The following is a 15144-nucleotide window of genomic DNA, read 5'->3' on the forward strand; positions in this document are numbered from 1 at the left end:
ATTAACAGGCGAGTTTGCGAATAAGCAAGAGTCATTTAACTGTCATATTAATGTACGTGTTGTAGTGATAAGTGTGAACGGTTATCAAAGAAATGGTGCCACAATAAACCAGAATCATGTTGTACGTGTGCATTTGATCGCTTCCCTGTGCTCTTCTGAGTTAAGGTCCTGTATGCGATCCTGAGGATAGAACTCCTTGCCCTACCTACTGGCTAGCATAAAAAAACCCCTGAGAAATTAAAGAGTGCTACAACAAGGAGAAGACGAGCGACGCTGCAACAGGTAAGGTGAGGCTGGAAGTTGCATCGCATCGCACAACAAGAGGAACGGTGAGAGAAGAGAGGGCACCTAACAGTGATTCTCGAGCTCTAGACGGAAAGAGGTGAAGTAAGAAAAGGGCGAGCATAAAACAGATCATCAGCGTACCTGCAGAGTCTACGCAACGCGTTAAGAATCACAAACGTAGAGAAAGTGTGACGCTCTGTAACGGGCACCACTTCAACGGGGATGTTACGCATTAAACTATGCAACAGATGTTTACTTTAAGGCTTGGCATAACTACACGTCAGTAATGTGTAGTAAATTGAAGCCTCTTCATACTGACTTTTTTTTTTATTTCTCCAATTTATTATACAATCTATCCAGCTATTTTGGATAATAAGTACTAGTTATGATGAGTATAAAAGTAATTTAACATGAAGAACGTGTTCCAATGAACTCGTTCTATATGTAATTTAACTAACTATAGTCAACTAGTTAATTGTTTTACAAAATTAGATAGCAAATCTGGTTAACAGTTCTGACGGTTTAAATCTGTGAAGCCTCCTGACTTCTTCTTCATCGTAGAGGTGCGTCGCTAAGGAATTCGGGTGCTTCCGGAGGCGTGCCTGATATTTTTTACTGGAGAGCGTGATTTCCTCGCGTACTGTTGGAATTCCCAGGTCCTTGTGTAGGACGAAGTTTGGTACGTACCATGGTGCGTTAACTAGTACACGCAGTACCATATTTTGGAATCGTTGAAGAATTTCGATGTTGGAGTTGCTAGCGGTACCCCATAAGGGTATGCCATAGGTCCATATCGGTTTTAGTATAGTTTTATATAATAGGATCTTGTTCTCTGTTGAGAGCTCCGAATGGCGTCCCAGCATCCAATACATCTTGTGGAATTTAGTTCTGAGCTGTGTGCGTTTGGTCTTGATATGTTTTTGCCATGTGAGTCTTTTGTCCAGGTGCATGCCAAGATATTTGGCGTCGTCTGCTTGTGGAATTTGAGAATTATTGAGTTGTACTGAAGGGCAGTTGTCATGTTTCATGGTAAATGTTACATGAGTAGACTTATCTTCGTTGGCCTTCATGCGCCATTTGTTGAGCCAATGTTGGATGTGATTAAGGTGATTTTGTAGGTGCAAGGAAGCGATGAGGGGGTTGCTGTGTGACGCCAGGATAACTGTGTCGTCAGCAAACGTGGCTGTGGTTGTTTGTTGAGTTGTAGGGAGATCAGATGTATAGAGCAAGTATAAGACAGGCCCCAACACGCTGCCTTGGGGTACACCAGATAATATTGGATACAGGTCTGTGTATACTTCCTGCTGTTTTATGAGGTAGTACCTTTGTGTGAGATAGGATCGCAGTGTGGCATACATTTGATGTGGTAGTGCTTGTTTTAATTTGTAGCATAATCCCACATGCCATACCTTGTCAAAAGCTTGACTGATGTCAAGGAACACTGTTGAGCAGTAGCGTTTTGCTTCGAGAGCTTTGTTGATTGTGTTGACCACCCTATGGACTTGTTCTGTGGTGGCGTGTCTGTTTCTGAATCCAAATTGATGTTTAGGGATTAAGCTTTGGGCTTCCAATACCGGATTAAGTCGTTTCAGGAGTAATTTTTCCAGTACTTTAGAGAGGACTGGGATCAAGCTTATTGGTCTGTAGGATGTGACTTCTGTTTTGTTTTTTCCAGGTTTTGGGATCATAATGATTTGTGATACTTTCCATAGTGATGGATAGTATTCTAGTCTTAACACAGCATTGAATATATGCGTTATTTTTTGGATGCATGTTTTCGAAATTTCTTTTAAGACTTTCCCTGTGATTAAATCAAATCCAGGAGCTTTCTTTGGATTTAGATCCTTTTTGATGATTGACTCGATCTCTTTGTATTTGAAATTGCGCATAGGTTGATGCATCTGATAGGGAGCGTCAAGGTAATTATGGATTTCATTTTCTTCAACTGGTGTAAGTTTAGTGCCATATGGTTGGAACACTTTGGAAAGATGTGTGGCGAATGTATACTGACTTAAGCATCTGAAATAATGCAGGCTTACTTAGTTACTCCCAGGATTTTTCTTTCTTCGTACGAAATTTGACTAACGTGCTTGTGCCTTCTTGCCTTGCTTGTACCGCTTTTATTTATGTGATGATTCACAGGTATATATTACCGTGGATATAACTACGCGGTAGCGTAGTTGGTTGATGCACTATGCTAAAGCCGGAAGTTCGTGGGTTCGAGTCCCGATTAGGCGGATGTTTTCAATTGACCTAATCCTTCCAGCCGCACTTTGGCCCTGAGGTCAGCTCAGCCTCTAACAGAAATAATTACCAGGAATCTTCATGGGGAATAAAGGGCTGCCGGAGCGGAAGGCTGACAACCTTACCGCCATCTGTGAGCCGACTGTCGAAAGAAAATGTGAGAGCCTCGACGTCTCACAACCTTATGGGTCTCCACGGGCGGTTACAGTGATAGCTTTTTTTTCTGTGGCGCTACAGCCCCAATTTGGGCCTAGGCCTACCTCCATGAAACTCTCCGTTTCACTTCGGTTTACTAGATCTTACACATGCGGTAGGACTCCTTGGGCGAGTGATCAGCTCGTCGCAAGGCCTCTACCTGTAGACAAAGACAGAAAAACGCACACAAACATCCATGCCCTGAGTGGGATTCGAACCCACGATCCCGCCTTCCGAGCGAGCGAAGACAGTGCACGCGTTAGACCGCTCAGCTACCGTGACCGGCACAGTGATAGCTTTACTTTTTTATAATTTCTTCCTCCCCCACACTGACTCGCAGAACACTATAAGGTCATGTATTATGGAAACACCATCCTATATTCAAGGCCATGAAATATGAGGGTAACGCCCCCTCACCCTCCATTCCATGGAGCTATTTGAAATTAGAGTCGCATCGATTTCCAGTTGACACACTGGTTAAAAGTATTCATTAAATGCTGTATGAAACCAGTACACGCTGCTAAAAGGGGCATTACACACTCACACCATTGTTGCAAATGCAACATTTACACTGCAGTGACCTGAGAGATAAGGGTTAATCCGGCTGTGAGCGACTCGCAACGTTGTGCATGCGCGCAAACCACCAAACTGGGAGGCGAATCTGCCTTGCTGGTAGAGACAGAGCGAGCAGACAGAGGCTACAGATACAAAGTCTAACTAAATCTGTTCGACATTCAAATGGCACGAGTTACAACTGCTGAGCTGTAATACTTAATTTGGTATAAGATATTAAAGGTGTAGCAATAACTTACGGACACACTCTAATTTACTAGATAACACACCCTATTAAGGACAATACAAGCTCACATGACAAGCTCATGCAGAAACTGTGAACAAGTCTGAATTTCGTAGTTTTAGTTGTTACTAAGGATCACAGTATTTGCCCGGGATTACTGTGCCACCGAATATAAAGTGTACTCCAATTCTGTAAGGTTAATCTGAGGAAGGAAACACTGTTTATACACATCACTGGTACAGCATCAAATGAACCATATATAAAATTAAACTGAAATAACTATAATTACTGACTTTTTGGGCACTGTCCATCTTCCTGTTTTTTAACGTTTCGAAGACTTGACTGTGCCTCCATCCTCAGGTAAGAGCCTACTCAGTTGGGCCCAATCGATAGATCTACTTCCTATCCCTGGTCCAGAGACAGTATTAATACATCGTCGTCACAATTTCTAGATCCGCTTGAAACAACTTCATTTTGGTGGCCATTTCTAGCAAAATTCTTATAAGTGCTGACTTGTGAGTGTAATAGTGCAGGTGTTTCTTTCTCAGAAGACATCTGAAGGGAGGGCGTGCATTGAATTCGAGACAATACGGTACGTAACTTCCTCTCTGGATGAACAATTTATCTAGCGGCAGCAGAAATTCCGGCCGTGGTGTCTAACACTAAGCCTACTATTCATGCAACACTTTCATGAGGCTCAAGGGGATGAGCGAAGATCCCTTAATGAGAGAACATACTTTGGAGCGTCCTTCCACATGTTTGCCATTGTTCAGCTGGATCCAGGCGTCCCAGCGGTGGCGATACAAAGTGAGCCGGTTCCATTGGTTCAGCAATACCGTCTCTTCAGATCGAACCACTCCCAGACCCGAGCCGCAGTCAAACCTAGAATAATAATAATAATAATAATAATATTAACAATAATACGGAGGTTACATAACGATTCGAGCAGTCCTGGGAGCATGCAGTAAGAATTAGAAATATTTCAATATCTGCACTAACTTCTTCGGTGAAGTTACTTTACTTTGTTAGGGGGGGGGGGATACTCTTATGAGATCATTATTCTGTGCGTGCGTGTGCGTTTTTCGAAATTTAAACCACATGACTATTTAAAATTTACAGCTTTTCCATAAAAACGTAGGCATAGCGCGATATTTGTAGTGTCTGTATCCCTGCAACAGTGGATCTGTATCTGCACAGGCAATGAAGTGTGCAGGACCGCAAGAATGGCTCTGGAAAGTCCTGTACTGTAGTTTGAAGTGCACCCTACCACCCTTATCTGATGAGACTGCTACATGTTTTTTGTCGAGTAGGCCCCTGAATAAGACTACAGAAACTTATGAATGCACTTGAACATCGCTGGAAGGGAGACGAAATACTCTTGCATGGCCGGGCAGGGAGTGTTCAGTCGGTAGAGGCCGGGGAGTAGGGGTTGGATCTGCGACAGAAACAAAGCTTTTTCTCTTCTCCACAAAGCAGGACCCGGACCAGCTCCGGGGACCACACAACCTCCTATCTGGTGGGAATCTGGGCTGATTCGCCGGGGATAAAGAGGTCAGAGTGTGAAACTGGCCACTGTCACGCCGACATACGCCTTCAAAGAGTGCCACTTAAGGTGAGGAAGAATTTTACCTTTTCCCTTCTTACCTCCACGAACACAACAAATATTCGAGCTTTCTTTTAATATATAGACATAATATCAACACAACATTATTTTCAGCAGACGGAGTTCCTGCCTAGGGTGACACACGTATTTCGGCACAGGGGTGCCATCTTCAGATCTTGTTTTTAGTTAGGGGAGCTTCATAACCTGTACTCTTCTCCAAGTATAATTAGAATGATCAAGGACGATGAGGTGGGCAGGGCACGTAGCATGAATGTCGGAGAAGATGAATCATATAAGATATTGGCGGGAAAGCCAGAATGAAAGAGACCACTAGTAAGACCAAAACCTAGGGGGTGGACAATATTATAATTGATTTTGGAGAGATAGGATGGGATGGTATGGATTCAGTTGGTCTGGCTGAGGATATGGACTGCTGGAGGGCTCTTGTGAACACGGTAATGAACCTCCGTGTTCCATAAAATGCTTGGAAGTTTTGGAGTAGCTGCACAACTGGCGGCTTCTCAAGAAGGACTCAGTTCCATGAGTAAGTGAGCTTTTAGTTACGATTAATATATCATGTATGTAGCGTAAGGACATGTAAGCTTAGTGGTTCAACAACTGTGTTATATACTGTAGCATTCACTATATATATATATTAATCAGTTTAATTAATATGTTCCCGAAGTGGTTCTCAAAACCACTTACACTATATATCTGCTTCATACTGTCACGTGTAGGGGGTACGCGTGACGAAAATAAGGGGTTCTAGTTCGGATGATTGGATTTATTAGCACTTCGGTTACAAGTTCTCTTAATTGCAGTCAATAGAGGCAATACAGCGATATCGCTGATTTACACACTTGTCGGCTCATCGTTGCACACGCACCAGGATTCTCGGTCTTCACTAGCCGTCTAGTGGCAACGGATCTCAACACAGAAAGTAGCACAGTCTCACTGGATTACACACTCCAAGTATTACACATAATTAAACTCTTCAAGTCACACGCTCCATTCTTGTCCCTGTACTCTCAACTGCTGAACGCTCCTGGACTCTGCACTGTCACTGCCAGTCACAAAACTTACAGCTCACAGCTCTCGTTATATAGCCACAGCATGGCCCGCACGGAAAACAGTCTCTTGTTGAAGTTCGTTTACCCAGCCGATGCACAGGAACGGCCGCGGCGCGGACCACATAGAAAACAGTCTCCTCCGTTGTCAGCAGTATTGCGTCACCTAGCAACTAGCTGCAGTATAGCCCACAGCGAACACAGTTTCCACTGTTGCGTATTCACGGGAATGTGTTGCCTAGAAACGCTTTGGGCGTCTACGTTACAATATGTAAGACCTCAATATACGCACACTCTGAGGCATCAGAAACCAATATAGTTCCGGGAAAATCAGTGGAATGCTGGTATGCCGCATTAAGAGCCACACGTGTCTCTCCACCTTACTGTCCACGGATCGATGAGCAGGAGAAAATGCAGCCCGCCGCTGGAATAAAACGAACTTTGTAGTTTGCAGCTCCGAATGATTCATGTTTATAATAACCTACTTAGCCAATCTTACCAAATTTGGTAGCCGACTCAATGTAAGCAGTTCAAATTTCGACTCCAACATACGTCCGACTGTGTGTTCACTGCAGAATAGTATTGCAGAGAAAGAAGAAGAAACAACGACATGGATGAAGAACAACAGACGAAACTGTAAGAAAGGAAAACATACGCAGTTCAACATTTTGAGCCAGAAGGGAAAGTGACAGGCCTCTGGAAGGCACACCCTAGAGCAAGGGTCTTCAAACTACGGCCCGCGATGTGATTTTATCCGGCCCGCGAAAGAATTGTGCAGAAATGCGCCAATTGAACTAATTTTCCAATGAGTACTGGTAAAAAAATACTTGTTCATAGATTTCAAATTCATTAATTAAGATTGCGTTTAAAATATACTGATATTCCATATTATGTTAATATTAATATTATTTACAACCACTTTTATCAGATACCGAGTGGCTTTGGAAATTAGCATTTTTTGCTGATCTGGTGAACCATATAAACAATTTGAATTTAAAGTTGCAGGGTGAAAATAACTTAGTCTGTAATGTATTTGCACTTATCAAGGAATTCAGAGCAAGGTTGATACTTCTGGAAAGCCAAGAGAAAAACTGGAACTTTATTCATATGCTATATTGTGCAGAGCTGCATAAAAAGGGTGAAGCTGAATTTCCTTCCTCGTTTGAAAATTTAGTCATTTCAGATTTGAAAGAACAATTTCGGAAGCTATTTGCTGATTTGGATCCCAGTGCTCAGGAAATTAAATTGTTTAAAAATCCGTTTGACTGTGATGCTACAGATGTCCCAAGTCAAATTCAAATGGAAATTATTGAACTTCAGGATAATTATCATATTAAAGACAAATAAAAGGAAGGAAATTTGATCGAATTTTATAAATTTCTGAACTCTGAGCAATTTCCAAATTTAAAGAAATTTGCTTGTAAATTTATATTGATTTTTGGGACGACATATTTGTGTGAACAAACTTTTTCCCAGATGAAGTACATCAAGTCGAAATACAGGGCAAATTTATCCGATGAACATTTAAAGTCGCTACTTGTGATTAGCGTTTCAAAATTTTAGCCTCAATTGAATCTGATTTTAAGAATGAAAAAAGAGTTCCATCATTCACATTGACTGTTTTATTATAATTTGTGATGAAAATATGAACATTTGCTGCTACAGTCTGTTGTCATTAATATACGATAATTTATTCTCACGTACTTTGTATTTAGTTTATGAAATTCTGTGCTTTCAATAAAACTAATGTGGCCCGCGGTTCGAAAAGTTTGGAGACCCCTGGCCTAGAGGATGGGAATGTTTTTTTTTCTTCTTCTTCTTCGTTCCTGTGTACGACTCGATAGAAGTTTCTTCACAGCTCTTTCACGCAGGTTGAACTTAGTGGCTGCCACACAAAAGGCAAGGAAGTTTATGGGACAGGGAGAAGCAGGAGTTGGGATCCCGCCGCACACTGGTTCGCGATTAATCTATCCCCTTACATTCCAGCTATGAGGACAAGTCCTCCCCAACTCTACCAAACCACTCGGCTCAACTGATAAATAGCAGTTTGAGTACAGGGCGTCTACTGCAAGGGTTTCAATTGTTGCTGGAACTGCCAGCACAGACAGTTCCAGCTTCAGAAGTAGCGTGCACGCAGCGGCAGTAATGCAAATCGCTTGTCGACATGTTCTATTCTATGAACTGAGTGTCTTGTTTAAAATATTAGGACCCTGTTTAACTGTAAATTATAATTATCAGCGGTGTTGAAATGCAAAAGGCCTCAGCGTTAGTTAGTTTAGTTACTTAGCTTAAACGCACAATGTGTGATGATCTATAATTTAAACACAGTGTTGAATAACAGTGTTTATTCTTAGCTCGTCTCGTTGCTCCTAACCGCCATTTTTAATCTCTCGATATGTCCGAAGACCTTGGAGAAAATGTACCACAATGTCACTCATTCCACTGCAAGTCCCATATGGCCTGATCTGGGATCAAAGCCAGGCCGCCAAGGTGAGAACTCGGTGACTAACCTCTTGAACTATGGCACAGCCTTAGAACCGCACTGAGTTACGTTCTCAGGCTTCTCATGGCCACACTCGTGATCCAGAGACCTGTCTTGCAGCAACGCATTGCAGTGAGTGCAGTCTGCTATTATTTCCTGTAATCATTTGTACAGGGAAGAAACTGCTTGGGACACCACATGATATTAATGTGCGTATTAGAGAAGCGAAATATGAGGGTGAGAACTGGATTCATCTGGCTCAGGTCCGAATGTCGATATTGAATTTTATATTCTGAGGAGAAATATTCAATAGCAGTGTTGGGATCTGAAGTCCGAAGGTCCTAGCACTTCTGGGATAAGATACCCGGACTTCCAATCCATAGCAAGTCGCCTTACTGACTGGCAAAGAATGTAAACCAAGTGCGATGCATCTTGCATGGAAATGGTTTCACTCGCATGTTTCTTATGGTTACGTCCGACGATTATTCTAATGCCAGTGGGGTGGGACTAAGTCCCTTGTACTACGGCCACTTCTGGCCTACTGTACCAGCCCCAGATGATAGGTGAGGGTGATTGTGGAGCAATTGGTGGAATGAAGATTGGCAACCGAGATACTCGGAGAAAACCTACCACAGCGCCACTTTGTCCACCACAAATACCACTTGACTAGACCCGGGATCAAACCCGGGCCGCCACGGTCGGAAGCCAGCGACTAGCCGCTTTAGCTATTGCGCGGCCAAGCGTTACGTCCGACGTTAATAGACTTTCGCTCGTATGACAAGAGCCTTTCAGCGTACAGTGGGGTAGCGGTGGGCAGTACTTGTCCAGCTGCACCCTTCAGGGAGTCTTCACTAATGCACGCTCCGCCTTACGGCGAAGGAGAGGAGGATGAACTTTGGTTACACTATCTCGGACTGATCGCCTGAATTAAGACAGATAAATAACCACCAAGGGAAAGGCTGTCTTGTTTAATGGGAAAGACTCTGCCATTCAAAAACAAATACGTGTAAAATGTCATAAAGAATTAAAACTTCAGTCACAATGAGTGAACTATATGTATTGTTTTCGCTACCATCTTACAGAAGAGAAATAGTCCAGTGCGAAGAACACAAGTGGGAAATTGGTTTCATATGGGTCGGGTCCTAGACAATGACAGCCTACCCTAACGCTGGGTCCATTACAGCAGCCTAGAACATGTGTTCTGGTTTTGGGAGCGAGGTCAGCGAAGAGCGAATGGGCTGCAACATACATGTTTCCGTTTGTAACGTGTTCCAGTTTTCTGTAGCCACGATTTAGGAGTTTTTGCGCCATCTAAGAGCAATGTCGTTCACTGTTCCTTTATGGGACACTATTTCACTGCATGCTTAGGCCCAACTGGTCATCTTCAGCTGTACAGCGAGCAGCAGAATCCTTGTCAGCAACATCTATACAACTGAAGATGGCCAGTTAGGCCGAAACATGTAGTGAAAGTGTCCAATGAAGGAACCGTGAACACTGCTTCACTTAGACGGCGCACAAACTCCTAAGTCAGATCTCCACAGTGCAACAGGATGCCATGGTATACCACGGTTGAAACGGCGTGAAATTTTCCCATTCAAGTCGTACACAAAGGATCCTCACGCAGGACAATGAAGTCGATTGTTTAACGACGAGATCAGTGCCGAGACTATGTAGCATCGGAGGGGAACTGAAACAAGAAAAGGAAATAACAACTATGTTACCATAGAAACTTGAAACAAGCTTCCCACCCAACTTAGGAGAATATGAAACTGTTTCATGTATATGATCCCATCAGAAACAGAAGCCAACACGTTCTCCTTTTGAACGGTTTTGCCAGAACTCGTTTCAAGCAGAGAAATCCGATTTACAGACAAAATGAGGAGGTTGGCAAACAACAGAAAAGGATTATTACCCTTTTGCCATGAGCTGAATAAATTTACAGAAGGTCGTTTCCGTTCGTCCACGTGTTTAACCCATAAAACTTCTGAATGGAATTAGATAAAGTCTGACATTAAGGATCTACATCAAAAGTTGTCAGTTGAATTTAATTATATTCTGTGTTGGTCCACTGTAATCTCCACTTTACGTGAAGATGAGATATGACTCCGGCCCTCTTATCAAACAAAGCTGTGAACGTCTGCAATGTACTGGCAACAGGCGCCCTTGGCAGGGGAAACTGTAAAGGTTTCAAAGCTAAAACACAGCAGAATATTAAGTACATTAAAATCGTGAAACAAATCTGATTTTAACGGAGTCTAAACTCGACCAAGAACTGTTTTCAACTGCGATATTTTGTTAACACTAGAAAATTCTCCTTTTAGATCTACTAATCATTGCTGAGAAAACACACTTCAGCAGTAAAGTTACTTACATTTTAATTAAATGTATATTTATATGCAAGCAAATCTGTAAACAGGTCACTTACGGTAGCCGAGAGGTCTAAGGCATGCACTGTCTTCACTCTCTCCGAATCGTGGGTTCGAATCCCATTTAGGGCATGGATTTTTAGTGTTTGTGTACAGGCTGAAGCCTTGCGACGAGCTGATCACCCAACCAAGGAGTTCTACTGAATATCAAATATCTAGTAAACAAAAGTGAAACTGAGAGTTTCATGGAGGTAGGCCAAGGCCAAAATTGGGGATGTTGCGGGAAAAAATACGTGTATATAAACTCAAGTGGGAAGCTGCTTCGTTTAATTATTATCCAGAATAAGCGACGTCGGTTATCTTTCGGCGTGCCCAGAAGACAAATGTTTATTGTTAATATAAAAGTTCAGAATTATACGCACTGCATTCTATTTCTTTAGTAATGTCGAAAAGCGTAATGCGTTTGGAACATGCGTGAAGGACATGGAACATATGTTTCACTTTTCTTCACAGCGATTGCTCGAAACTTTCTTCAACCGGAGAATATGCAGCGAGTTAGGTGCAGAATCGCACGTACGTCTCCATGCCCATTATTTTGGTACAACTCTAATCAAAAGCATCCACAATTATTTTAAAACTTCTTAATATGCGATTTCACGAGAAGTCTCTCAGTTGCTCTCTTGCTGTCTCGTACGTGTGGGAGGCGGGCGGACAAACTGATGGAAGTTGACGGGCGTTCTGGGGGTCTGCGAACGCTCACTTTGTGACAGTTATGCACAGGGATAGAATAAGAACCTCCTTAAGATCTAAATCTACAACCGTTACTTGTAACTCCTTTCGAAATGGTGAATATATGAAGAAACTGGCGGATGTGAGCAAGGTATCAGCTGTAGGACTACACAATTGTACGGCTACTTCCAACAGGGAACTCAAAGGCAATGAAGTATGTAACATAAATGAGAATGAAGCGGCTGCAGTAACCTGCTCACGCTGGTTCCTCTCAAGATGGAGGCAATATGTTCCTCTGAAACGTCGGTTTACACAATATCTACACGGCGTCACATCCAAGAAGACGGCATTCTTCATATTTTTTGGTGTTATATTAAAAAATTGACTTCCAATATTCATATATTTGTATGGAAATTTAAATTCACAGAGGCTTACATGAGTGGAATAAATGTGGGTGCATATAAAATTATTCAGTCTATAATCCAGCATATATAATTATGTACTATATGCCACATATCATATATAACACTTTTCCCACCCATATAAGGCTCTGCGAGTATATAACCGAACATATATAACGTAGTCGTTATAGCGACTGGCTACGGGCTGGACAACCGAGAGGTCGGAGTTCAAATCCCGGTAAGGTCAAGAATTTTCACTTCCCCATGTCGTCCAGACGGGCTCTGGGGTTTACCTGACCTTCTATACCAGTGATTCTCAACGGCCGGGCCGCGGCCCAGTAGTGGGCCATTACAACTGGACGAATCTACAGATATTCAGAACAGCAGCATTTTACTTACGTATGTACGATATATTGACCATGATGAGAGTGACATGAAGGAAGACATTTTAAGTGTTTCTGAATTACCTACGCACACTACCAGCAGTGAAATTTTCAAAGTTTCAAATGGTTTCGTTGAAGAGAGAGGTCTCGAATAGAAAAATTGCGTTGGAGTTTGCACTGACGGCGCTGCCTGTCTTACAGGTAGAAATTCAGGTTTGGTCACTAAAATTAAGGATATGGAGGGCAATAACTTAGTGTCAGCGCACTGCTACATTCATAGGCAAAACCTGGCCTCCAAAGAAATGGCACCTGAGCTTAATGAAGTCCTGTCTCAATCTGTTAAGATTATTAATTATATAAAAAATAGTGCTTTAAATACAAGAGTGTTAAAAGCATTGTGCGATGAAATGTGCTCTGATCATCAAAATCGTCTTTTCCATTCGGAAGTTCGTTGGTTGTCCCGCGGTAAAGTTCTCAAGAGGTTATATGAACTCCGAAAGGGAGTCGAGCTCTAATTGATAAGAAAAGTAACCTGTCCTATTATTTCCAGGATAAGAAATGGGTAGCCAGGCTGGCGTATCTCAGCGGCATATTTTCTTACATGAACGAGTTGAATTTAAAACTTCAAGGTTCAGATACAACAATATTTAATGCGAGGAACAAGATCGAATCATTCAAAAAGAAACTCAAACTCTGGCTTAATATGATTGCAGAAGGAAACAATGAAATGTTTCAGTCGTACTCAGGTTATATTGTGGAAGCAGATGATTTCTATTCACAGAATTCAGTTTCAGATATTATTGCAGCCCACTTGAAGATGATGTTGTCGTTTGAAAAATATTATCCCGAACATGAGGATCGCCGGAGGCAAAATATGTGGACTGTGAACCCTTTTGTTGAACACAAAGAGATAGCCCTTTCCTATGAAGTAACCCTTCAGCTTACTGAATTATCATCGGACAAAGGACTGGAAAGCACTTTTAATACTGCGAGTAATTCGAAATTCTGGATAAGAATGAAAAATTAATATCCAAATTTACATGAAATAGCAGTGAGGTTTCTTCTTTGTTTCTCCACCACGTATCTTTGTGAAACTGCATTTTCTGCCATGACTGTGCTTAAAACGAAACAGAGGAACTGCCTGCAACTTTCTGACTGTCTCCGTTTGGCTCTCACTTCAATTCATCGCAGAATTAATAATCTAACGGGCTGAAAACAGAAACAGAAATCTCACTAGCCTAACTAAAACCTTCCAAACTCAGTTGTGATAAAAGAAACCAAGTTTAACTTTCCAGTAACTTATAATTGCTGTGTTAAAGTGCTGCGTCTTTAAAATAAAAATATTAATTAGTGTTGGAAGTAGTGTTTAGAATTGAGAGATTCATACATTTTTATTTATCAAATTACATACTTTACATATATAATTATTTGGCGTGTGTATGTGATAATAAGTGTTTCGCCGGCAAGTTGACATCCTTCTGCTTCTTCCCCTACTCAGCTGACTTCTATGGTGAGTTACAATGCATAAATATTTTTCTCACTGCCGTTTTTTTCAAACCAACATCATTAAAAACAACTTAATAGTACAATAATCAATTTTACGCTGAATAACATAAGTTTCTGGTGATCAGCATGGGATATGTCAATGAAAATTAGCACAAATAAATTTAATGATGTTGGTCTGAGGAAACTACAAAATGCTACAAGATTTCATTAGTTCAGTGATTGATAACTAATTTAAATATAATTTTATGTTTGTCAACATGCCACACCGTATACATAAGTGTACTAATACTCTTTATGATTATGCTATAATTAATTACTANTTGAGAACCACTGTTCTATACAATGGGTACCGGAAGGGGGAGGAGGGTTCCTTGGGGGCAAACCGGCCGGGTCCTGAAGCTGACCACTCACTTCCAACTAGTGGATCCATACATCCACTTCCCTATACGTCCTCCTGGCGTAGTGCTTCATTAGTTAAGCACAGGGACAACTTTACCTTTTTTACCTTGCATGTTTAAATTCTCCACCCATGTGTGAATACTGAAGGTCACCTACTGAATGTAAGTCACTAGGTAACAGCGACGTGGTTTCCAAGAAAATTTAGGCGAACTTATGTCAGAATTCGCGCTGTATATCCAAATGCATCTATCCTCTCGATCTATGCGACTGTATTTTAATCTGTATTATGTCTCATCAAAGAGAGACCAACTTCCTTATCCCATTTTAATATGTACGTATTACCTCGAAGGCGCATTAAAACCGAGAAATGGGACTCGGAAGCCTTCCCATAATTCCAACTTATTAGATAAAACGTCACTGGCTTATTTCCGGTCCTCCCTGCTGCTGGAATCTCAGATAACAGCGAATAAATTGCTTACAAATCACAAACACCGTCCTTTATTCCATCTTCTGGAAAGTAGCGATAAGTTCGGAAGGATGTGGTTACAGCACGGAAATGGTTCTATTATTGTCTCAACCTAGACACATCGCACCCTCCTTCTCATTTATTTTAGCCGTAATAGTCTGTTCTAAGAGTGCTTCATGAGGTGAGATAGAATCGGATGAACCCATTGTGAGCAATTTTACG

The 15144-nt window shown here is 41.7% G+C and overlaps 1 protein-coding gene across 1 annotated transcript in view; it reads right to left on the minus strand.

Moving 5' to 3' along the window:
• Positions 1 to 15144, minus strand: part of LOC111872083 (pikachurin) — a 147282-nt gene that overhangs the window by 90963 nt on the left and 41175 nt on the right. The window contains exon 3 of the mRNA XM_023865628.2: positions 4258 to 4402. Within this exon, the coding sequence (XP_023721396.1) occupies positions 4258 to 4402 (145 nt within the window). The remainder of the gene's footprint in view (positions 1 to 4257; positions 4403 to 15144) is intronic.

Source organism: Cryptotermes secundus, unplaced genomic scaffold (genome assembly GCF_002891405.2).
Source record: "Cryptotermes secundus unplaced genomic scaffold, Csec_1.0 scaffold356, whole genome shotgun sequence".
Lineage (NCBI taxonomy): Eukaryota > Metazoa > Arthropoda > Insecta > Blattodea > Kalotermitidae > Cryptotermes > Cryptotermes secundus.